Below are 26,605 nucleotides of genomic sequence, written 5' to 3'. Positions count from 1 at the left end.
TTTTTTTTTTTTTTTTGAGGATTATCAAAGTTTTATTTAAAATTTCAGAGCACTTGAAAATAAAGAATATAATGTACTTGTGTTTTTACTGTGCAACTTAAAAAATGCTTTCAATTACAATTAGCCTTCAAGGGTTACTGAAAACAGAGCTCTGCTCAGCCAGGCCCATTGCTATCTACCCTCACTCTCTGGTGGCTGGCAGGGAGACAGGCTGCTGACATTCCTGTGGGCAGGTGGCTTGCTCCTACTCAGAGTGGCATTTTTCTTCTTCTTCTTCTTCTTCTTCTTCTTCTTCTTCTTTTTTTTTTTTTTTTTTTTTTTTTTTGAGACAGGGTTTCTTTGTATAGCTCTGGCTGTCCTGGAACTCACTTTGTAGACCAGGCCGGCCTCGAACTCAGAAATTCGCCTGCCTCTGCCTCCCGAGCGTTTTTTCTTCTTCTTGTGGCTCTCGAGATCTGACATTCTCATGTCTGTGTGGCTACAGCCAATTTTTGAGCAACTCGTTCATTGCCTGCTCTACTGGAATCCTTATTCAAGTCGAATTCACTGTATCTTTCATCTTCTTTGGGTTTCACTAATTGCTTCTTCAGCTCCCTCAGCTCTTGCTTGAACTGCACGAACTTTTCATTCTCTTTAAAGTCGGCATCAGAGTTCTTATCCTGTAATGCCAAAAATTTCTTCTCCACCAATAATTTTAAAATCTGGTACTTTTTCTGGAAATTCTTCTTTTACATGATTGATTGTAGAATGGACAGCTTTAACATAATGGCTTAGTTCTTGATCCATTTTAGCAAACTCAATCATGGCCTTGTCCATACTGTACTCACTACTCACTTCAGTTTGAGTCTACACAAGGTCCAAGGCAACACTAGAAACTGTGTCCATTCCAGAGCTGATATAGGGTTGGAAGTTTAAGGAGGAGAGAGCTGAAGGATATGTAACGAGTAGAACCTGAATTTGTACTGGAACATCCTGGCATCTTGAAATTGTTACCTGGCTGTCCCACCTAGCTCAGTGATATCTAGCCAAACATCGCATGCCCAGACCCCGATTCCTTTCATCCCAATCCACTTACAAATTGTATCAGTTCTGTTGCAGAGAGTCTGATTAATGCAGACTAGTTCATAATACATGAATCTGTGCAACACAATCCTCTGTTCAAATAAAATCCAAACATTAGAATAGAAATTAAATAAGCAAATGAAAGGCAACCACTAGGTTCTTAAGAGTTTGTAAAACTGCTAAATCCCAGGCCAAGCAGTTGGTAGCCCACACCTTTAGTCCCAGCACTCAGGAGATAGAGGCAAGTAGATCTCTGAATTCGAGGTCAGCCTGGTCTGCAGAATGAGTTCCAGGACAGCCAGGGCTACACAGAGAAACCCATCTCGAAATAACAGAAAACAGACAAAAACTTTTTTTTGCTAAATCCCTAAAGCTGTTGTCTCTTGTGGCTTAAGGATTCCTGGGCAGCTCCCAGCTTTCCAAAGGGCCTGAAAGTCAAAATTATTTGACACTGATCATTTAATTGTGTTGATATAAAAGCCAGAAGTGGCAAAACTAAGGCAGAAGGATCAGGAGTCTGAGCCTGAGCTGGGAGAGCTCCAGACCAGCCTAATGCTGGCAACTTACGAACAATGACCCTACTAGTTGCCCTGTTCTTCACCATCATAAAACCACAGCGGATAAAGAAAAGGAGCCTTTTACAGGTAGGAACATCCTCAATAAAAGTAGAGTGTTTACAGAGTTTGTCTCTACCCCTGAACACAGATTCCTTGTTTATGTTAAGCTGGTGGAACAGAAAGGACAAAGCCCTTGTTTGCAGAAGAACCAAGTAGGAAACCAACTATGGGAACTAAGGGTTGAACTCTCTCCGAATGCAGTTGCTACCAGACACGCCAACAGTTCCTGTGTGATGATGAGTATCAGCTGTGATCACATGAAGCACAGACGCCACCCTCAGGCAAATGATGCCCTAGAAACCTGCTTACCTATCATGAGCACAGGTACTAGACACTAAATATGAGGAAAGATTATTTCAGATGTTTAAGAATGGAGAATGCTGCCGGGCGTGGTGGCGCACGCCTTTAATCCCAGTACTCTGGAGGCAGAGGCAGGTGGATTTCTGAGTTCCAGGCCAGCCTGGTCTACAAAGTGAGTTCCAGGACAGCCAGGGCAATACAGAGAAACCCTGTCTCGAAAACCAAACCAAAAAAAAAAAAAAAAAAGACAGGCTATCTTCCTGTGCAGTCCTAGCTGGACTCACAGCAATTACATGTTCTATGTTAAAGGTATGCACCTACACACCTGGTATCTAAAATGCTAAGTTACATTACACACTGAAGGAGCTGGAGAGATGGCTCAGTGGTTAAGAGCACTGACTGCTCTTTCAGAGATCCTGAGTTCAATTCCCAGCAACCACATGGTAGCTCACAACCATCTATAATGGGATTTGATGCCCTCTTCTGGTGTGTCTGAGAACAGGACCAATGTACTCACATATATAAAATAAAATATCTTTTAAAAATTTATACACTGAAAATGTTACTAGTTTTTAGGGGGGTTAGTTGGTTGGTTGTTTTTTCGAGACAGGGTTTCTCTGTGTAGCCCTGGCTGTCCTCGAACGCGATATCCGCCTGCCTCTGCCTCCCAAGTGCTGGGATTAAAGGCATGTGCCACCACTGCCCATGTTACTAGTTGTGTTGTTTTTTTTTTAATCTATACAAGGTAAGGAATTAAGTCATTCATTAGTCATCAAATGACTTGTAATTATGTTGCTGATGAAGATTTGGAAAGCCCTAAGGATGGGTCTAGAAAGTCTAATTGGTTCTAGGTAAGAAGATAATCTCAAAAAGATATTTGATTAAAAAAAAAAAAAAAGATATTTGATTAAACTAAAATATAAGTACACAGAGTCTACATGGGAAAATAAATATATAAATTGTCTCCAGTGTATATTCTGCGTAATGACATTAGAAAGGGGAATACAGTAGATAAAATAATGTTCCCTATAATGTTGGTAAATAAAAGGAAATCACTTCTCTATGTGATAAAATGTTCCTTTGTTTGAGCAATGACTTGACCTTTCTTTCCAAAGTCAGTTGGATCAATACCCATGCACTACAAACATGAAATCAGAGGTCCTGTCGTATATGTGCACATGAGTGTACAGGTACATATGCAGGTGCGAGCATGCACAGAGAGGCCCAAGGACAACCTCAGTTTCCCAGATGCTGCCCATCTTATACCTTGCTTGCCAAGCCCCAGAGAGCCACCCATCGCTGCCTCCTAAATGCTGAGACTGCCAATGTGGGACACCAGTCCCAGCTTTTTTTATATGGGTTCTTAGGACTGAATTCAGGTCTTCTCTCCTGCATGGCAAGCACTTAAATGAGCTCACTCTCCTGCCCAGAACAGCTGTCTTGTTAAGAGAAGGCAAATTCGTCGTTAAGTGCACAATCAACACGGGAAAACTCAATAAAGCTTTCAGATCCTAAGCCAGTGAAATGATTCAGTGGGTAAAAGCACTTGTTGGAAAGCCTGATGGCCTGGATTTGATCCTCTGACCCCCTAATAGAGGTGGAAGGAGAGAACCAAACCAATTCCATAAAATTATCCTCAGACCACACACAGAGACAGACAGACAGACAGACAGACAGACAGACAGACAGACAGACACACACACACACACACACACACACCTTTTTATTATTCTTATTTATACGTGATTATACCTTTGTGTGTTCATGTGCCACTGTGTGTATGAAGGAGTCTGTGCTCTCAAAAGACGTCAGAATCCTGAACTGAGCTGTGTGCAGCTGTGATTCATCATGTAGTGCTGGAAATAAACCTGGGTCCTCTACAGGAGCAAAACGACCCACTGAAACATCTCTCCAGCCCTAGTAATCTTTATTCCTAAATTTCTAATCCTGAAAGGCTACAAATTTTCTAGAACCTAGGTAACTTCTTGACAGCCAGAGATTCTTAAGTATTAAATATATTTTGATTTTTAAAGTATTTATCACCTTTATTAAGCTCTATTATAGCTCACTGAATACAGCATGGACTTCAACTTGAATAGAGTATAAAAATGATAGCGATACTAACAGTAACAGCTGACATTTCTAGAGGGTTCACTGTGTACTTAGAACTTACTATGAAACCCAGGTTAGACTCTAACTTACTATGTAGCCCAGGCTGGCAATCCTTCTGCCTGCCTCAGCCTCCCAAGTGCTAGGAACTCTGATGCAAACACTTCCATGTTAACTGATAATCCCTAATTTTCTAGTTATAAGTACAGATCCTATGAAGTTGTCATTCATTATTCTGCACTCTGCAAGATAATTAATCGCATTAGTAGAAGTTTAAGGTAGGGCTAGAGAGATGGCTCATGGTGAACAGCATTGCTGCTCTTCCAGAGGACCAGAGTTCAGTTCCCAGCACCTACATAGGGTAGTTCACAGCCACCTGTAACTCCAGTTCCAAGAGGTATGACACTCTCTTCTGGCCACAACTGGCACTTGCACACATATAGCAGAAACAGACACACATAGGAAAATAATAATATATCTTTAAGAAAAAAATTAGTATTCAATATTAAATTTTAATCTCTTAATGTATGATTTCCTTTTTTCAAATTTATAAAGTTAGTATATATAACTGACTGCTACATTCGAAATTTCTTTTTTCTCTTTTCAACTAAGTATTACAAAAGAGAGAGAAGAAAGAAAGAAAGAAAGAAAGAAAGAAAACAAAACAGTTAGCTGTATGAAACATATTCAGCAAGCAGAAGGCAGAAGCAGGAGGGTCACTACTAGCCTAGTCTAGCTATTAAGTTCCAGGCAAGGAACAGTGAGTCTTTTGCACACTAGCAATATTCTGTTTCTTTTTCTCATTTTCACTTAATTTACTGTTCTTGCACGGGTGGAGGTCAGGGAACATCTTTCAGGAGTCAGTTCTCTCCTCCCATCATGGTTTCAGGTCAGCAGGCTTGGTAGCAAGCACTTTCATTAGGTAAGCAATAATACACTGGCTTTTTTCCTTTACATGATGCCAATTGTAGAAGGATATCCAATTCATAAAAATTCACCCACCTGTGCACTTTTCTGCACATGTATATACTTCAATGAAAATGTGCTATTTAAAAATCTCTGTTTCAAAGCTGGGTGTGATGGCATATGCCTACAGTCTCGGCACTCTGAAAGAAGGGGCAGGGAGATCACTGAGTACTCCAAGGCCAACCTGGGCTACATAGTGATGTAGGCATGCACTGTCTCAAAAGTCACGGTTCTTAACTTGACTAAAAACCACTACATATAACCACATTTAATCCTTCTTACAATAGTAATGTCCAATTTCTATTCTTACTATATGAGAGAAAAGAAGCATCCAAAATAATCTATATAATCAGAAAGTGCTCCTTCTTTTACAAACCTCCAACACCGGAAGCTCTCAAGTGTGTTTGTTTGTTTGTTTGTTTCTAAAGAAGGTGAGGTTTTTTTCCTAAGATTTATTTATTTTACGTACATGAGTACACTGTAGCTATCTTCAGACACACCAGAAGAGGGCATCAGATATCATTATAGATAGTTGTGAACCACCATGTGGTTGCTAGGAATTGAACTCAGGACCTCTGGAAGAGCAGTTGGTGCTCTTAATCACTGGGCCATAACTCCAGCCTAGGGGTAGGGTGTTTTAAGTTCTGTGTGCTCACTCCATTTTTAGTCACCTTCTCAGGCAGCTACATCCCACAATCTGACAGACTGTTCCAAAAGACAGTGGCTGTATCTACCTGTCCCATACCAAACTAAGGCTTCAGAGCTGAATGCTTCTCTAAACCAGAGATGCTACTGGGCAGGAGCACCTGCCACCAAACCTGGTGACCTGGGTTCAATTCCTGGGAACCACATGGAAGAAGGAAAGAACCAACTCTGGCTGGTTGTTGACTTCTGACCTCTATGTGCATGCACACCCACGCACACCTACACATGCCATAAGTAAATACATAAAAACTTAATGGGCTCTAGAGCCTTACACTAGCCTTGAACTGGAAAATGTGATAGAATTAACCTGTATGACCCACACAATGGACACACAAGGCAGATATGCTTCCTCCTGGCTTGGTCTCCTTTGGGACATGTATCTTAGAACTGGTTACCAGGATTATGAATTGCTGTCCTGCATATATCCTCAGAGATACCTCCATTCAACAGGGGATATGAACTACCAGGCCTGATGACAAAGCCACTCTCAGATGATTCCAAACCCTGTGTTCAAGTCTTCTAGCCAGATCCCACATAGCATGGATCAAAGCAAGCCATCCCACTGTGCCCTGATTGGTGTCCTGGACCACAGAAATTGATGACTGCTGTTTGAAGCTCCTGTGCTTCTGAGGTAACTGGTAACAATATGTAACAGAAATTTAATCCTTATCACTGAAGATATCACTAAGTGATATCTTAGCAATAAACATTTGCAGAACACTACAAAATGCTTAAGCAAACACTAATTTGATCTTTAAAGGAAAACAATTCTATGAGATAGGTAAATCTGATATCATAGAGATTGCCTCAAATAAGTTAAAAATAAATAGCTACAGGCCAGGCATGATGGCAAACACCTGTAAGCTAACCGCTCAGGAGGCTAAGGCAAGATTTCTATGAGTTCCAGGATAGCTCTGACTACAAAACAAAGCCCTAGGTGGGGGAGAAGGGGAGACTATAGTTACAGCTATGGAAGGATTCAATTCAGAACATCTGAACCCAAGTCCAGCACTCCTTAGAACTCAAGCCAAAAGACCACCACAAAGTGCCACAGCCACATTATCACAATACTTGCATGGGGCACCAGAGCAGAAAGTCTCCCCTCCTGACCTAAGTCGAGGGTCAGCACAACAGCACCCCCATAGAGATGTCCACCATAAAACCCTTCTTTTCTACTTTACTCTGCTGTCTACATTGCCATTTTTTTCCTAATTCGCCTCATAATTATCAAAAAACTAACAAAAATTACAAGCAGAGACAGGTGTGGTGGCATACACCTATAATTCCAGTACTCAAGAGATAGCAGAAAACTCTAAGTTAAAGACTAGCCTGGACTACAATGTCCTTGTCTACTTTCTATAATCTGAGCCCAGTTTATTTGATCTAATTAATTTCACTCCAATTTTTTTTAGAAAAACATAATCTCATCACTCTCTCCCAATTCACTTTCCCCCTCTCTCTCTTTTGGTTCATATAGTTGCCCAAATCCACAAGTGAGGCTGAAATACCCATCCTTAGCCTGACAGGGTGTGCCTCAAAGAGTTAACAGAGCACAGTAATTAAGTTAGATGGTCTCCAGTCTGCCTGTGTTTAGAGGAAACAACCCTCTGAGGGCTCTAGGAAAGGCAGCCCCTGGAATGGCCGAAGTAAAAGTCACCAGGATAAGTCAGTGCACAGGCTCCCTTCCTGCCCTCTCGTGCTGCCCACTAGCCTGGTCCATCAGCCAGCACCAGCTACTTGAAGTCTGCCTCATCACTTCAGCCCTTAGTGCCCACATATCATGAGTCCCCACTGTCTGCCTGGCTGTCTGCAGCACTCCTGACATCCCTCACTCATCATCAGCCTGGGAACAACCTCCTGGTAGCCATGTATCTTTAGGAGCACCCTCATTTGTCCAGTAGCCAGTGATGATTTCAGTGAATATGATATTGCATCATAACTTACCGGGCATCTCCTTTGGAAAGATTTGTATTTACAGGATTCAGAATAACTTTGTTCGCTTCAACATCCACCACACACTTGGTATGTAAGTCAATTTCTGCAGGAAAAAAAAAAAGTAAGGAAAAAAAGCCATCATGCTTAAGAAATAAATAATTTCTGGGAAAGTATTTAACAGAAATCCCAGTGTTCTGTGAAAACTGTGTAAGAATAGACAGGAACTTTCTCAGTCTAATAAAGCTTAACCTCATCTCATCACACTTGATGGTGAAGGACTGGACAGTTTTACCTCCAACATCAGCACAAGGCTGTTTACTGCTCAAATTCTACTCAGCTCTGCACTGGACATTCTGGTCAGGGCAGTCAGGCAAGAACAACTAATACAGACATCCAGACTGGAAAGGAAGGAAGGTGTGAATTCAATTCTCTATTTGCAGACAGTTCCGCCTTGTGTACTGAAAAGTCCTATAGAACCTACTAATAAAAGATCAAACAACATGTATGTGTATGTGTGTGTGTGTACTGTGTGTATGTGTGTATGGTGTGTGTATGTATACACTGTGTGTGTACATAATATACTTTTGAATATAGAAGTATCCATTGTGCCGGGCGTGGTGGCGCAGGCCTTTAATCCCAGAACTCAGGAGGCAGAGGCAGGCAGATTTCTGAGTTCAAGGCCAGCCTGGTCTATAAAGTGAGTTCCAGGACAGCTACACAGAGAAACCCTGTCTCGAAAAACCAAAAAAAAAAAAAAAAAAAAAAAGTATCCATTGTGTTTCTATACACCAACAATGGAAATATGAAAGTGAAATTTTTCAAAAATTGCACTTAAAATAGCATCAAAAAATTTTAATTAGGAATAAATTGAAAAAAAATTCAAGATTTGTATAACGAAAACTCTAAAACACAGTTGAAAAAGTTAAGGATTTAAATAAGTGGAAAGACATTCTGCATTCACAAATAAAATCTTCACACTGCTAAGACAGCTGTAACTCCCAGAGCAAAGGTTCACAGCATGGCCTGGGACTGTAATGGCAAGAGCTCAGAAACTCTGAGTAAATCCCTAGATCCTTGGCAACAAGGGCAGGGGTGGGAATGACACAGAGAAAAGACCATACAAAACTAAAGAAAAAATGTTTTCCAACCACATCTATATACTAAGGGACCTGCACTAGAATGTATAGAGAACTCAGTTGCGCATGGAAGTGCAGGAGGTAACCACACACTTGGGGGAAGAGGCAGATGGAGCAGGGGTTCAAGACAACCCTCAGATGGTTAGGGATGTGGAGACCAGTCTAGTCAAGAAACACTGTCTCAAATAATAACAACAAAGTCTTACACTTACACTTCAATAGTAATAACGATCAATAATTTAATTTTCAAATGGGCAAATTACCAGGACACCTCTCTAAACAGGTACAAAAATGCCAGTGAGCACAGGAAGACATGCAGCACCACGTGGTGCATATGGTGTCACTAGACACCACAGAAAGGCAAATCAAACCACAGGGAGATGCCCCCTGACACCCACTCAGAGAACAATAACCAACAAGACAGAAACAAAGGTTGGCAAGGATGTGCAGAAAGCATATGACTGGCACACAAGTGGGCTGGTCACTTGGGAAAACAGCTCAACAGTTCCTACAAGGGCTAAGCAGGGTCACCACACAACCCAGCAACTCTAGATGCACAGAAACCTGAATCGACACAAAAATTACTAGACAAAACGTTCATGACTGTGTTTTGCATAAAGTAGAAAAACAACCCCAAAAGTCCACCAAGCAAAAATCAGATAATGTGAATTGCCACAGAATGGAACATTATTTAATAATTAAAATGAGTAGGGCCAGTGAGATGGCACAGCAGGAAAAGGGCTTGATGGGCAAGCCTGATGACCTGTATTCCACCCTTGGAACAACTCACAGTGGAAGGAAAGAATCAGCTCCACAAAGCTGTCCTCTCATCTCCACATATGCAGGCTAATACACAGAACACTACGTGTTAAAGTAACAAAATGAATGAACTCCTGATACAAGCCACTACTTTGTTGAGGCTTACAGTGACCTAAAAAGGATAGTCAAAGACCAGTAGGATGGCTAACTGGCAAAGGCACTTAAAATGCAAACCTTAAAATGCAGGTTCCTTCCCTGTTGCCTATGTAAAGCTGGAAGAAGAGAACCAGTCTGACCTCCACACATGCACCATGGCATGCACACACCTGCACGCACACACACGTCATACATACATGCCAATAATAATAATACAAAAATTTTAATAGACAGTCACAAAGAACAACACGGTATGAGATTCCATTCAATCTCATACTCAAGTGGAGAAATGTACAAAAGAAAAAGCAGATGAGGGGTGTCTGGTGCAAAGGAACAACTGCTGCAGGTCTAGTTTTCTTCTGAGGGTGACAAGATGTGTTCCTGAGTATACAGCTGAACTAACTACAAACCACAAAGCTGGCTGCATTGTTTGGATTGGAATTGTGTCTGAGCACAGCTGTTTAAAAAAGAATTCTCTGCCTATGTTTATGTTCTCTAGTTTTCATATTCTTCTATTTGTCTGACCCAAAGAATGAAACTGCTTCAGTCTGCCTTACTCCCCACTGCTAAAAGATAAGCTCTCAGGAAAGGGGCTGTGCCCTGTGGACTCAGTTGTAGTTCCCAAATAAGCTTGGCCAAATGTCTATGCAACATTTGTGATAAAGTATTTCCGTGTCAAAGAAGCCAAGTTTTTTTTACTCATTTTAACTTACATAGCAAAATAAGTCGGGTTCCTCCCTTGCTAGCCCTAAGTTAACTTTTGTGTATCTACTACTATTTGATTTCTCTCCAGTTTCACCTAGATGCGAAAGACTAATTCCAAAAAGGGAGGTTTTGCTCTGTGGTGGCCAGTTAGCGTTGGCATTTACTTCCAATGCTTTGGGCTTGGCTCGGCACTGGGAGGCAACTTTGCAAACAAGCAAGCCCTGCTTCTGTGGGTTGAGCTTGAGCACCTCCAGGCATGGAGATTCGCTAATAGGCTTGCCCAGTGGTATCTGACCACACTGCATGAGCTGGCCCCTCACACAGATCTCTATTACACAAACACATCACTAAAGCTCCGGAAGCACTGACTCAGAACCCACAGTTTCACCACCCATCACAAAGGCAGTGTAGCTTTGAGTTTGCTAAGAATGCCTCCTGCAAAACTGGATTTTCACTAAGAATGTACAAGCAAATTATCTTGAGTTGGGAGAGGATTCAAGGAATCTAAACATTTTCTTCCAACAGTCATACACTTGTATGCTTCTGCCCTGCCTGCCACCATTTTTTTTCAGACAAGGTATTACTTTCACCCAGGCTGGAATCAAACTCATGCTCCTCTTACCTCAGTTTGCCATGTGCAGGGATACAGGTATGTGCTTAAACTCCCTAGCAAGCCCCACTCTCTTAACAGCTTCTCCTTTTGCAACACATACACCAAGTAGGTCATCAAATGCAATTAATAATTTGGAAGCATTAAATGGTATTATTAAGAAGCTGGATATTTTCATCACCAAGTATCATTTAGTAATTAAAACATCAAACGTGAATTCACTTTATCCCAAAGACACTGATATTTATAAATACCCCTACATGCCACTCAAATGCAACCTTTAACACGTAATTAGCTATCTGCAATTCTTTATTAGCTCAGGGCTTTTTGCTTATTCATTTATTTTTTTGTTGGGAGTGGTTTTCTTGAGATGGCATTTTACCCTGAAGCCCAGACTGGAAAGAAAGGCCATCCTCCTGTTTCTTTCGTGCCTCTGTAATGTTGGGATTACCAGAGTGAGAAGCCACACCCATAGCTCAGTATTTACCAAATAAAACTCCCACCCCAATTCTGTCAACTGGTGGACAGACATCAAGTGAGGCTTTTCATAGGAGTGTTTGGAATGTGTCAGGGCTTACAGTCTAAGACACACACCCAAACAACCAGTGAGGTTTGGAGAGCTTGAAGGCTAGTTATCCAAGAAAGCATTTTAAGGGGATGAAGAGAAGGCTCAATAGGTAAAAGCAGTTTACTCAACAGGAGAATCTGACTTTGATCCCCACACTCACTTAAAAAGCTTAGCATGTTTGCAATAAAATGGCACACTCTGGGTTCAGGGATGGACTGCATCTCAAAAAATAATGTGGAGAGTGACTGAGGAAGACACCTGGCATCATCCTCTAGCCTCTGCTTGCACACTGACACACACATGTACATATATAACACAGTGGGGACAAGGGCCATGTACTACCTCTGTGAGAACAAAGCTACAGAGTTCATTCACAGCAGTATTATTCACACTCTCCAAAGTGGAAGAAGCCCAAGAATCCATTACTGATGGACAGGCAGACAACGCACACACACACACACACACACACACACACACACACACACACGCGCCCCGCACGAGTAACATTATTCAGCCTTTAAAAACAAACAAATTTGTTATATTTATTTTTGAAACAGGATCCCATGTAACTTAGGCAATATATGTAGCTGAGGCTGTCCTTGAACTCCCAATCCTCCTGTCTCTACTCCTAAGTGCTGGGACCACAGGTGTGTGACACCACACCCACTTCAGGGTTGAACCTTGGGCTTACTATGTTACACAAATCGCAGAAAGAAAACTACCAGAAGATTCCACCTACATGAGTCCCAGAGTCAGATTCACAGAGACAGAAAAAAGAATGCCAGGGTCAGCCGGCTGGATGGGAGTTAAGAGTTAAGAGTTAAACAATTTCGGGGACGGGGGTGTTTTGCTTTATTTTGAGGGGGGCCAGGAGGAGAGGCAGGGCCTCACGCTGTAATCCAAGCTGGCTAAAACACTTGCAGCAATCCTCCAGCCTCTGCCTCTAGTCTCTACTTCCCAATTGCTGGGATTAGTTACACATCACCATACCTGATTTTACAATGTAAAAAGGTTCTCTCTGTTCATGGATGGTGGTGATGATAACTCAGTGTGAAATGTCCTTAATGTCTCCCACCACTACACTTAAAATGGTTCAAACATTACCAAATACTAATCAGTATTACAATAAATAATATGGGCACATTTATTCATAATGAAACCTAAAGTAACATGATTGAGAATTAACACTATGTCTGACAACCAATTAGAAACCTTCAGTAATACATTAAGTTTGTGTTATGACTAAGCAGGCTTTATAATCCTCAGGACCATGGGTACTTTGATATATTCCTAAACCTTTAAAAAAAAGGGGGGGGGCCAGGGGGCAGGAAATATACTGTATTAACATTAAAGGCCCCCAAACTACTGTAGGTCAGTATTCCCAAACAGGATGCCTTTCCACATCAAATTATTCATGATATTAACTATCAACAGCTGACACCTCTGCTTATTCAGCCAGTGTATTAGTCACTCTGTAAGAGTGAGCAATCATTTGAAACAAGTCTTTCTTCGATGTACAAATCGGCTGTGGCTTGTACCCCAGTGACTTCATATTAAAATACGGGCAGGGCCTGGGACACTCCCCTTATGTAACTCATGTGCTGTCTGAGGAAATGGATCTTGCACTTGTGAGTGAAGTATCAGAGATGCCCATTTGGTAATCTGCCTTTCTGATTACCACACCAGATTGCCCACACCCAAACACAGAGACCCTTCCTCTTCTTACCAGGCATGTCACTAAAAAAGCTAGCCCTAAGTGACTCTTCAACACCTCTAGTGCCCACTCTGTAAAGAAAGATAAAAAATTACTTATGATATTCACTTATTTATTTGTTTGTTTGTTTATGTGAGTACACTGTAGCTGTACAGATGGTTGTGAGCCTTCATGTAGTTGTTGGGAATTGATTTTTTTTTTTTTTTTTGGTTCTGGTTTTGGTTTTTGGAGACAGGGTTTTTCTGTGTAGCCCTGGCTGTCCTAGAACTCACTGTGTAGACCTGGCTGGCCTTGAACTCAGAAATCAGCCAGCCTCTGCCTCCCAAGTGCTGTGATTAAAGGCGTGCACCACCACTGCCTGGCAGGAATTGAATTTTTAGGACTTCTGCTTGGGTCAAGGGAAAGAGGAGTCAGCATGAAAACTTGCAGTAATTTTATTTGACCTCAAACACAAAATATGCACACTCAAAATCACAACCAAACCTCAAGATTTGGAAATGGGTGATTAAAACCCTTGGCTGGAGAGATGGCTCAGCAGTTAAGAGCACTGACAGCTCTTCCAGAGGTCCTGAGTTCAATTCCGAGCAACCACATGGTGGCTCACAACCATGTGTAATGAGTTCTGATGCCCTCTTTTGGTGTGTCTGAAGACAGGTACAGTGTACTCACTTACATAAAATAAATAAATAAGGGGGCTGGTGAGATGGCTCAGCGGGTAAGAGCACTGACTGCTCTTCCAAAGGTCCCGAGTTCAAATCCCAGCAACCATATGGTGGCTCACAACCATCTGTGACAAGATCTGATGCCCTCTTCTGGAGTGTCTGAAGTCAGCTACAGTGTACTTACATATAATAAATAAATAAATCTTTTTTAAAGAATTAGAACTGGTGTATGCCAGAGCAACTCCTGTGTCCATGCACACAGAAAATGAACACACACTTCCATACAAAAGCCTGCACACCTGCCAGGCAAGGTAGCACAGCCTGTAATGCCAGTGCGCCACAAGAGAAAGGATGCAGAAATGGGGATGGGCCACAGAAGAGCCTGAATCAAAAAGCTGAATTTACCTCAGGCAAGGTAGGACACTTAATCCCAGCATTCTGGAGGCAGGGACAGGAGGAACTCTGTAAATTCAAGGCAACCTGGTCTACAAGGTGAGCTCCAGGTAAGACAGAGCTACACAGTGAACCTACGTCTCAAAACAAACAAAAACCCACACAAACAAACAACCAAATAAGAAAATCTAAGAGAAAACCCCTAAACTTCATAGCAGCTTGACTCATAATAGTCAAAAGACGGGAATGAACCAAATGCCCATCAACTGATCAGTGAATAAACAAAACGAGGCACAATCAAATAGTATTCAGACATACAAAGAATGGATTCTTGGTTCATGCTATACAGCATGGGTAAGCCCTAAATTCATTATGCCAACTGGAAGAAGCCTGTTGTATGAGTCTATCTCTATGAAACACCAGGACAGGAAAATCCACAGAGACAAGACAGGATCGGGGAATGGGAAGTGACAGCAGCGATGGCCGCACAGATCTGAATGTCCCAAAACACTAAAAGGAATAATTTTGGTACGTAAACCTATCTAATTTTTAAAAGGACAAGGAAGAGCCAGGCACACGAAACTATTCAAGAGGCTAAGTAAGGCCAGCCAGGACAAGAAGGGATAAGAAGGAAGAGAGAAGGGGTGGGGGGTTGGGGGAATGACTTAAAAAGTCCCTAACCCTATAACCCTCAATAGATATAAAATATTGCTGGAATCCTTCAAATGCTTTATATTTCCTTTCAGACAGGATTTATTGTGTTCCAGGTGGCTGCCAAGGATAACCTTGAACTCCTCCTTCTGCACCACCACACCCATTTTATATGGTACTGGGGTGGGAGCTAGGTTCTATGCATACTAAGCAAGCCCTACCAACAGAACTACAGTCACAGCCCTCTTCAAGCTTTAACATTTTCTACACACTATCTCTGATTGTTTCAGCTCACACAATTCTTCTCGCTTTCAATCTTTTAATCTTTCCAAGAAAGCGAAACTCTCTGGGGCCTTCCCATTAAAGAATCATCATCCTCTTCCTCTTCCCACATTTCAAAGCTTTCCCTCTCCATCGGCTTGCTGTATATTACTTGCCCAAATATGTCCCAGACTTTAAGAAGAAACTAAATAATTAAGAGGCTGGAAAGGTCTAGCGCTGGCTGCCTGGCCCTGTAGACCACTCCTTTGCCTTCTTGTCCCTGAGGAGCTGACAGAATATTCCCGTAGACTCATAGCTTCAATATCGGCATGCCCAATTGGTATGCTCAACACACTGCCTACACCACACTCCATCACCAAATCATCCATCTATCTAGGTGATGTTATTATGTAAATTACCATCAACACCATGAGGCCAAAACAAATGCCCACTCCTGTGATATCTGACTGTAGGCTAATTATTCTGGGATACATTTTGCCTCCATGATCTTACACAGCATTTCTGCCACCTTGGTCCTCTTGGGTTCCTTTGGCCTCTGTGACCTCTTCCTTCACACAGGCCCTAACATAAATTCTCTCTTCTACAGTAATGACTCCAGGTCTACAGATTCTTAGTCTCTCTTACACAATGCCTCTGTCCACTTAACTGAGTTTCTTCCCGGCACCTGTAACAGCTAACTCGACAGGTGCAGATACAGTACCTGACACATCCCCATTGACTCAAGCTGGCTAATGACTCAGAGCATGGTTCATCGTCTCCAACACCTCCCCTAAAACCTGCCTCTCCTGCACTTGTTGGCGAGAACCACTGGCATGCACCCAGTCATCTAAAGCAGACCTGAGAGGGATTTGGTAGGCTCAGTGCTCCAAGGTGAACACCATCTGAACTCACTTCATTTGTAGCATTCACTGGAACCCCTCTACATCACCACCATGGGCCTTGGAGGCAAGGAAGACAGCCAGGACTGCCAGCAGTGCATGCTCAAACCCAAACCCTACTGCTCTACAACTGTCATTACTGCACAAGCATGTGTGGCCTGATCACGAACTAGCCTGTGCCACCTGTTACCTAAGTTCCTCTGGTCAGGATAGTGACTTACCAGCATGATGATTTGTGCCTGTGTTTACTCTCATCACTAAGGATGCTGAGGTAGGACTGTTATAAGTTTGAAGCCAGTCTGACTGACTAGGTTGTACAGTGAAACCCTGTGCAAAGGGAAGAAAGACCATTCCTCTCACAATTGCCAGGTTCCTCTGACTACCATCTGTCTTCAGATCTGCCTGGTTCCTGTGAGGCCCAGTAAAAGCACAAGTTCTGATGGCAGGCACCCAAAATACTAGTTTGATTATCCTACAAGGCTAATCCCCTTCTCTGGGATTGTGAAATATAGAAATTCTAGAAAAACATTTCAAAGTTCAGCTTGAAGAATACAGTAAGTCTGTGTATTTTCTAAAAACTAGATGTGGGCCAGGTGTAGCAATGCACACATTTAATCCATCAGATGATAGGCTAAAGCAATCACATCTCTGTGAGCTCGCTCAAGGCCAGCCTGGTCTATATAACAAGTACCAGAACAGCCAGGGCTACAAACCAAGATTCTGTCTAAACAAACAAACAAAAACCAAAGCTAGAACTGCGTACCAGGTGATAATGCATGTTTAGTTTCAGGCCCCAGAACAAATGGCAGAGGTGCATATTTTACATACCAGAGCAGACCTGTACTCCAAGTTCTCCTAGCATCCCTCAGTCCCTACCTGACACACCCAACCCTCTACCTTGAACTTTCCACTCCAGCCCAGGGGCTGAGCTGCTCTTCCCTATATAATCTAGACATTTTGGTCTCTTGCCTGTCTTCCTCCCTATCTGCCTGAGGCTTTCTCTCTCTCTTTCCCCCTCCCCTCCCTGCTGTCTCCCTTCCCATGCCACTTCCCTGGTCTCCTTCCTTGGGCCCAGTGAATTTGCCTACCAGAGAACAGTTTCCCAATAAACTTGCTTATATATGCCCTAACCTGGCTTCAACTGGCTCATTGCACTGACGCAGAATAACTTATCAGTACATGTACAGGCCAGCACTTGGGATGCTGAAGCAGGAAAATGGCAAGTTTGCAACCATCCTGCGCTACTTAGTGAGATTTTTTTTGCCTTTAGGGGGAAAAAACAAAACCAAAAAATATCAAAAACAGTAAACTCTGTAACTCACAATAGAAAACAGAAAGTCCTGGGTCTGGGCTAATGATAAAGCCACATGAAACATGAAAGGCCCTGGGTTAGAGCCCCAGCAACCAACAGGAACTCAGCACAGCTACTGGAGCAGGTCTTCGGAAGATCACTATCAGAGGACCAGCAAGATAATCCAGTCCACAAAAAGTGCTTACTGCAATCCTGACAGTTTGAGTCCCTGGACCTACACACTGGGTGGGGAAAAAAATTCAACTTCCACAAGCCCCAGCACTCCAGAAGAAAAACAGAAACAGTAGTTATTATAGTTTTTCTTCAACCAATACTTGAACTGGATAGGTTAATGAATACCATTTTCTAAGGCTTCCACAGCTTGCATGAGTGAAAACCATTCCGTCACAGGTCTTCATACACTTCCCCATGAGGCACTGCTCATCTCTGCCAAGTTTGTTCAGAGAACATGTCCTGCCATCAGTAAGCAGAGATCAATAAATCCATTTCCACTCAATAAATGCCTCAATTCATCTCCTTAAGTCATAGCTTTATCAGTGCCTTCTCCCGCATTCAGAACTGAAGAAGTGGAAAAGTGAGGGATTAGTCATAGTTTTACGGAGGTGACAGAAATGGTAACACAGGTTGTAACAAAGTTGCCTGTTACAGGCATGTACCTTCAGCAAAGGGCTCTAGTCCTGTGTACAGACCCAAGTTTCTGTCCCTGGACTGACAGCAGGAACAGTGTTGTAATGGTTGGGGTGTCTCACTGGATATTGGCACATCATGCAGATGCCTGCAAACAACTACTTTCTGTTTCAGCAAACACTGTCAGAAATTTCCAGCCTCAGCCACCTGTTGTTCCACATTTGTCAGACATCTTTCTGAAAGATTCAAAGCCTCCCTGTGCTTAAAGCCAAGGTCAAAACCACCTGGCTTGGCCCCTCACTTTCTAGAGAACTCTCCCTATCTCCTCCTTGATAGACAGGGCCTTCTAAGTTTCCCATTTCTGAATTTGCCCCATGTCTTCTGAGTCAAGGCTACTTGAGTGTGGCGAGCCTCCTCTGACTTCTCATTCACCTGGTTTCATTTCTATCAAGTAGGCTTTAGACCTGCTCAGCTATGGCAAGGAATCAGCCATCTATCTAGTCTTCTGAGCTTGCCTGCAAGGCAATCCAGCATCTTTCTCCTTCATGCCTGTGGCCAAATGAAGTTCTAAAAGTCTAGAGAGAGAGTTCCAGACCAGCCACCTAAGATGACTTCTGGCCTAGCTGTCCGCAGGAGCCCTGAGCTCCTCCCAGCCCTCCTCACCCCTTCCTCCAGTCAACCCTGCAGAATACTCCTTTAGGACAGGCCAATCTAGTCTCTGCTGCCTTAAACAGGCCTTGCTCCTTCGTGCCTTTGTGCTTGGCTTCCTCCTCAGAGAACCAAGGACTCCCCTCCCACCCAGGGAAATCACAGGCCTCCTGCTGGGAATGTTTGTAACCCAGATCTGCCCTCCACAAGCAGTGAACTCTTCCCTAATCACCAGGCCCGCAGAGGTCTTTCACTCCTCTAAATTCCTACGTGTCTCTGTCACTCACCTGGCACTTAATAAGTAGCAGTGAGCTCTACCTGTTTATCTTTTCATCGTCTCTCCTCACATGGCAGTCATTTCCTCATACAGAAACCATACAGCACACTTGAAGACACAGACAACTCAGGGCAACACAAACAAGGTCATTGGCAAAAATCCTCTCCACAAGAGCAATCCATTTCCTTTCACAGCTTCTGCTAGCCCTGGCTACCTGGTTTCTAGTCACCAATGGCCACACTAACAGAGTTACACACAGGGGTTCAAGTTCTGCTCTCCCCATAGCATGTCTGTCTTGGCTGGCACCGCTTTCAATGCCTACATCATGGTCCCTCCACTTTACCACCAGGACCAGGACTTCTGGAAGCCCTGACTCTTTTACACATAGTTTCTGACTTTTTTGTGTTTTATCTTTAAATGCTGCAGAAAGCAAACTTTAAGCTCGTTGGAAATACCTTCTGAAACAAAGTTATCACACACGCTCAGGAACACCTGACAATCCTCTGGCTCAACTTCTGGTATAATTTTCTGTTCCATTCCTTTAGCAAAAATATTTTCCAAACACTTTATAATGGTTTTATTTTTCCTGGCTTATCTTGCACTTATTTTTTAAATTGGCAGTTCCTTGATCGAAGCTCCCATGCAATCAAGTATGAGCTAGAAACCTGGCAAGTATTCAATATCCATTTGCCTATTAAATATTTTTTTAAACTACCCAATGTAAAATATCAAATTCCTGAAAAGGACACTGTTCCTGATCTAAAGGAACCTATGCTTAGAAACCCTTCAGAGAAGCCGAGGAGAGAGTTCAGTGGTTACAAGCGCTAGCTGCTTTAGCAGAGGACCCAAGGTCCAATTCCCAGAACCCATATAATAATAGTAGTAGGTTATAATAGTAATAGTAATAGGCAACTCATAAAGCCTAACACTTCAGCTAGAGGTGATCCAACACCCTCTTCTGGCCTCTTTGGATAATGTATACATATGGTATTACACATGTATGCAGGGAAAAAAACTCATGCACATAAAACAAAAATAAAGGCCTTTCAGATTATTTATAATAAGATATGAAATGGTCTTCTGTGCAGTATGTGGAAGAATGTAAATGTAATCTGCTGAGTTGTACAATCTAAAAGAACAGACAAAAACTAAGCCTGACAGAACAAGACAGTAAGCCTCAACTACACAGCAAGTCTGAGACTAGCCTGAGTTACCTGAGACTCAGTCTCAAAACCATACAAAAAAAAAAAAAAAGGACATCATCCACAAATACAAATCCAAGATCTTTTTTTTTTTAATATTTTCTTTATTTACATTTCAAATGTTTTCCCCTTTCCAGGTCTCCCCTTCGGAAACCCCCATCTCATCCTCCTTCCCCCTGCCTCTATGAGGGTGCTCCCCCACCCACCCACCCACTACCGTCTTCCCTCTTAGGCATTCCCCTACACTGGGGCATCGAACACCCTCAGGCCCAAGGGCCTCTCCTCCCACTGATGTCCCAAGATCTTTTAAGAAACATTTACCCTTTTTCTTTAGCAGTTTACCTTCCTATTTCAGATGACTAGAAGTTGTAATGTTAAGGCCATTTAAGATTACACATACACGTGAGCATAACATCAGAATGAAAAACATTAGTGTATGCAAGGCCCTGGGTACGTCCCCAGCATCACCAAAGGAAAAAAAAAGGTAGAAAATAGAGGCCAGGAGGAAGGAAGGTTAGTTGGTTAACAGACAAGGATGTAGAGAATTTTTTGATTTTTTTTAAAAAAGCAACTTTACTATGTACACAGCCCAGACTCACCTCAGAGATCCTTCTGCCTCCACCAAGTTCTAAGATTACAGACATTGACAGACACACAAACACATATACACACATTTCCTTTCTCTATCTTGACAAATTAGCCACTACAACTCTAGTTATTATTAAATTAGGAACTACTACTTAATATTCAATTAATTTTCCCAACCCCACAGACAGTTGAGCAGAAAAACTGAACCCCCTTAAGCACAACCAGCCACTGAGTCACACAAGAATCGAACACTACACTGAAGAGTTCTGAAAACCTTTGTACTTTCCTCCCTCAAAAGACACAAATGTCACTCAAACAACAGAGTCTATGATCACAAGCACAACCCAGTGACCCAGTCTCAGCCTGTGTCCATGTCAATCCTCAGGACACTTCCCGCACATACACACTAAGTCAGGAGTACTCAGGACTAGACTCAACTACTTGACAGCCATACGCTACCCCTTAAAACACTACATTCCCCAGAAGCAATGTTTAAGTAGAATTCTTTTCAAACTCAGCAAAAAGGAACTCAATTTTGTTACTGCCTTCTCATAGGAATTCAAGATGCCAACTTAGAAATAACAAGCTTTAAGATCCCTCTATTACACTGCATAATTACCTGTAGATGAAGAAATCATCTATGATGAGCACTAGAAACAGAAGACAGAGTAAGCACAGAGACTAGGGGGCAGCTGCCACTGGACAATGGGGCCAAACTGTAAACATTCATTTTACAGTGAGTTCAGCCAGGAGTGTTCGGTGCACCCCTGGCAATGCACTCAGGAGGCTGAGGGAGGAAGATGACTGCAAGTCCCAGGCCAGCCTGGTCTACACAAGGAGACTGCCTCTAAATAAATAAATGAGAAAAAAAAAATATAGAACTGGGGAGGTGCCTGGGTGGTTGGCTGAACTCAGATGGTTTAGTGGATAAAACCCAAGTGAGAACCATAGTTCAGATCCTTAGCACCTAAGTTTTAAAAAGAAAAGAAGGGTCAGGTGTTGTGGTGAATGCCTTTAATACCAGCACAAAAAGATCTGGGCAGAGGCAGGCAGATTTCTATGAATCTGTGGCCAGCCTGGTCTACATAATGAGTTCCAGGGCAGCCAGGGCTATCTATGTACAGAGACCCAGTCTCAAAAAATAGGAAAGAAGGAGAGAGGAAGGAAGACAATGTTCAATATAGGGAACAGCTAAAAATCATACAACGAATGCCTCAAAACTCTTAGCATTAGTAACAGCCACTGTCAGAATTACATGCTTAGCAAATTAAAGACATTAGCTTCCTCCCAGTAAGAGAAAACATGGAAGAGTCCGGCTCTAAATATCTGTGCCAAGCCCTGCTGTGGTGGCTGCTTAGGGGCCTCCTTCAGCACTGACATTTCCAAGTGTTTTGCAAAAAGGAAATTTTAAGAATGTGCTGAACCCTTCCTTTCCGATATGTCAGATTTCATTTGGCTGTTTTCTTTTTTTCTCCTTCTTCTTCTTCTTTTTTTAATCGCGGTAATGTTCATAATGAGGTGAAGTGATCTAAAATAAAGATGTCTGGATACTCAAAAATGGGAGAACTGAAAACTTTCAGACTTCTAAGCTACTCGATCTGTTTTGTGAGAACCTGGATGTGAGGAGGCAATTAGCTGAGAGCTTAAAAAGTTTGGTCTTCAGGGGAAAGCTTGCCTCATAGACTTCAGCAGGTTCAAGTAGGCAAACCAACGACAAGAAAGCAGAGACACCAACTTCCCAAGGAACAACCAACCAGAGAAATCTTTGTTAACTGTTACACCTGCTTACCTCACTATATATACACAAAAGGGCAAGGAGACAGAAAAACTATTTCCTACACACTAGACTTTAAACACAGTAAAACAAGCTAGAAACCTTAGAAAATGACTCCTGCACTTAATAATGATTCTAGCTAGACAGTAGTCTAAATCAATTAGCTGCAATTCCATCTCCTGGGAGCGCGGCAGCAACCTCAATAGCAAGACTTGTCTATAAAGTGTTTTCAAACACATCACCTCATTTTAAGTACCCTGCCCAGTCACCCTCTGGTGAAGCCGCAAAGGCAAAAACCAGCTACTCCCCGGATTCAAGTTGGGCTTCAGTCTTTCCAACTTCGATAGATGATTTACGTGTCCTGAGTTTATCTACTTTCTCTACCCTCCCTACAGACTTCAGAGCATGTCTAAAAGATACAATTTCCCAAGAATCTTGGCACTGAGACTATTTATTGTTGAGATGATGACTATCACTTCAAGCAAAAGAAAAAAAAAAGAAAAAAGAAAACTCTCGACAGTTTTCCAGAAAAGAACTAAGAAGGCATGTCCTTCCTTTTCTGCAAACAGCCACAAGGTGCAGGTTCAAGGGATGGAACGTGGAAAATCGAAAAGTAGGGCTGTCCGCCCTAAGAGCTGCGTACACAGGAGTGTTGCGAGGCCGGAGCTGCCCCAGGCCTGGCGAGCTCGGTGACAGCTGGCGGGGCGGAGGGCTGAGGGCCCGACCGCGCCGTCGAGGGCGCACGCGCGCTGAAGGGAGCCCGCCGAGACCCCCGGGACGCCTAAGCTCTACCACCACAGGCACCTGTCGCCCCCGGCCCGGGACAAGCGCTCACCTCGTCGGTTCATTGGCCGGACCCGTACCGCCACTTTCACTTTGGAGTCGCCCATCGCGCTACCGCCGGGGTTCTCACTGCACCTCCGTCTACCTCGGCCACCGGACAAACTCTCCGAGGCCAACCCGGCGGGCGGGGGCTGTGGGGGAAAAGGGGGCGGGACCGACGAGGGGCGAGGACCGGTACGTCCCGGGGCATGCTGGGATGTGTAGTTCCCACAAGGCCGGCCGAGGCGCTGGCGGGAAAATTCGCGCGCCGCTCTCTGGAACTTGTAGTCATTTGTGGTCGTTTTACAACTGTGCCGCTGTTCCTGTGCCTCCCTCTCCTTTCCTTTCCTTCTCTTTCTCTACTTCTTCCTCTCTTTCTTCCTTCCTATTTGTTGCAGGATTTTTCCCTGTCCATCCCGCAACACCTCGCTTCCTTTTTGTGTACGTGTGGAGAGCTTTCTGGATATTAAAATTAGGACTTTATGAATGTTAGGCAAGCGCTCTACCCTTGAGTTATATTCCCAGCCTTCCTTTTACTATTTTTTTTTTTTTTTGAGATAATAAAAGTAGAGATTGTTTATTAAGAAAGAGAAAGCTAGCCGGGCAGTGGTAACATACTCCTTTAATCCCAGCACTTGGGAGGCAGAGGCAGGTGGATTTCTGAGTTCGAGGTCAGCCTGGTCTACAGAGTGAGTTCCAGGACAGCCAAGGCTATACAGAGAAACCCTGTCTCAAAAAACCAAAAAGAAAAAAGGAAAGAGAAAACCAACTGGCCATGGTGTCACATGCCTTTAACCCCAGCACTTGGGAAGCAAAAATAGGCTGAGTTCGAGGCCAGCCTGGTCTATAGCATGAGACCCAGGATAGCCAGGAATATAAAGAGAAACCCTGTGTCAAAGAAAGAAAGAAAAAAAGAAAAAAAGAAAGAAAGAAAGAAAGAAAGAAAGAAAGAAAGAAAGAAAGGGAAAGGAGAGAGAACTTTGAAGAATAGGAATGGGCTAGTTAGCTGGGAAAATACATATACTGCCTTGTTGGTGTTGGGCCTTTCCCCTTCTATGTAATGTACTTATTATTTATTTATTTATTTATTTATTGGATTGTGTGTGTGTGTGTGTGTGTGTGTGTGTGTACACATGTGGGAGCATGTGTCAAAAGCCAACTTTCAGGAGTCAGTTCTCCCCTTCTGTCTACCCTGTGGGTCCTAGGGATAGAATTCAGTCATCAGGCTTGTAAGCCCCAACCTTTACCCACAGAGCCATCTCAGTGGCCCTGTTTGGAGTTTTGTTATAATTGTTCATTGGGTGGATGGGTTTGGGTTTTTTCTTTTTACTTCTTTTTCTCTTCTTTTTTTACGTTTATGGATGTTTGCCTGAACGTATGTCTGTGCTGAGTGCAGAAGAGGGCATCAGATCCCCTGGGACCTAGAATTATGGAGAGTTGTGAGCCACCACCTAGGGGCAGAGAACAGAGCCCAGTGAACCAGTCAACCAACCCCTGTGCTTTGGGTTTTGATACAGGTCCACACAGAATTGCTCAAATTGGCCTTGTACTTGCAATCTTCCTGTCTCACCCTCTCAAGTAGCTGGAATAACAGGCCCAAGTCCTCTAGCCTGCCTCTGTATCTAGCCCTAGCTGGTCTGTAATCTCACTCAGTGGCCTCTACCTCAGAGAGCCACCTGCCTCTGCCTTCTAAGTGCTGGAGCTAAAGGTTTGCACCTCACCTCACCTAGATGCTGCACGACTCTTAAGCTCTAGCAATCTGTGTTGGGACTACGGTGTCCAAGAGCTGACCCTTCATCTGAAAAACCTCTTCCCCTCTTTTTTTTAAAAACCTCCGGGTTTGATCCTTGGTTTTGATGATTTTTCTCTGACTGACTTGCCCCCCCCTCTCTGTTTCTTTGCCGACTTATCCTTCAGGATAAATGGATGCATTCAACCTTGACCTGCATCCTCTGAGTCATAACCTTGGATTCTGGAAACAAACTCAAATCCCACTCATTTGCCAACCTGTGGTCACGGTCAACTTATTTGGTGGCTCAAACTTCATCTTTTCTTTAATGTGTAAAATGGAGACCCTGTGTCACCCAACCTGCAGTGACATTTCTCGTGTGTGAGTCAATGAAACCACAGTGTACTCGGCCTCACCGAGACTGCTGGTTGGTGGTTTGTGCCCCAAGTCTATCCTACAAACATGTTCTGTTTAGCCAACACTAAAGTCAGATGTGGGGTGCATTAATGACCCTTACTATATGTTAGTAACACTAAATCCAACGTGAATAGCACTGGACATACTATAATCCCAGCACTTAGCAAACTGAAGTAGGAAGATTGCCATAAATTGAGATGAGTCTTGGCTCCAAGCTCCTGCCGCAGCCTCCCAACTACTGGGACTACAGATGTGAGTTTCAATGCCCAGCCCCACTCTGGCTTCTTAAACAGGGGCAGTGAGATAAGAAAAAAAGGAAGTGTATGAAGTTTCAACTGGAAATTTTATTTACATGGAAATTCAGGACAAAAGCCCTGAGGAATTGTGGGTAGTCTCCCTTTGGTCTCAAGGTCTCTTTTGATCCTGGGGGGAAGATGCAGAAAGGGATTCTTCAGGCCTGCTAGTCACCAGGCGACAGGTGAGAGAGGAAAGACAGCTAGCTGCAGGTTGTAACCTGCAGCCTGGAGAGCCCCAGGGCTCCACAGCCAGATAAACCGAAACTGAGGCTGTTCAAGTCAGCGTGCTCTGCGCTCTGCGGGTGCAGTGGGTTGCCAAGAGGAGGGGAAGCCTTGGTTTCTGTCTAGTCACCTTCGAGCGCTCTGTGCCTTTGTTTTGTAAATGGACAACCTTGGATTGTGTAGTCTGCAGAGGTTGAAAATAGATGTGAGATATTATCAGTTAACTGCATCTCGGAGAGCCTCATTTTACCCCCTAGCATTTTGCCAATCTATCTAATCTGAGACTGATTTCTTGTTTTCTATTTGTTCCATTGATTTGGCAGTTTCTGATGCTAAGGGACTTTCCTTACCCCTTCTGTTTCTTTATTTCTTTTGAGGGGTTTGTTTGTTTTGCTTTCGAGACAGGGTCTCACTCTGTAGCTCCGGCTGTCCTAGAACTCACTATGTCGACCAGGCTGACCTTATAAAGGCAATCCATCTCCC

The 26,605-nt window shown here is 43.2% G+C and overlaps 1 protein-coding gene and 1 pseudogene across 2 annotated transcripts in view; both read right to left on the bottom strand.

The window, feature by feature from the left end:
- Positions 1–23,608, bottom strand: part of Kif13b (kinesin family member 13B) — a 161,374-nt gene extending 137,766 nt beyond the window's left edge. For both annotated transcript variants that reach the window (XM_021203304.2, XM_029541336.1), the window contains exons 1-2: positions 23,472–23,608; positions 7,704–7,797 (exon numbers count right to left, since the gene is read on the bottom strand). In XM_021203304.2, the coding sequence (XP_021058963.1) occupies positions 7,704–7,797; positions 23,472–23,526 (149 nt within the window). In that variant the 5' untranslated portion in view covers positions 23,527–23,608. The remainder of the gene's footprint in view (positions 1–7,703; positions 7,798–23,471) is intronic.
- Positions 449–1,007, bottom strand: LOC110325680 (annotated as a pseudogene).
- Positions 23,609–26,605: the final 2,997 nt, after the last annotated feature.

The sequence above is a fragment of the Mus pahari genome, chromosome 8 (genome assembly GCF_900095145.1).
Source record: "Mus pahari chromosome 8, PAHARI_EIJ_v1.1, whole genome shotgun sequence".
Taxonomy (NCBI): Eukaryota; Metazoa; Chordata; class Mammalia; order Rodentia; family Muridae; genus Mus; species Mus pahari.
Note: the sequence above shows the minus strand (reverse complement) of the source record. Positions and strands in the feature narration are given on the sequence as shown.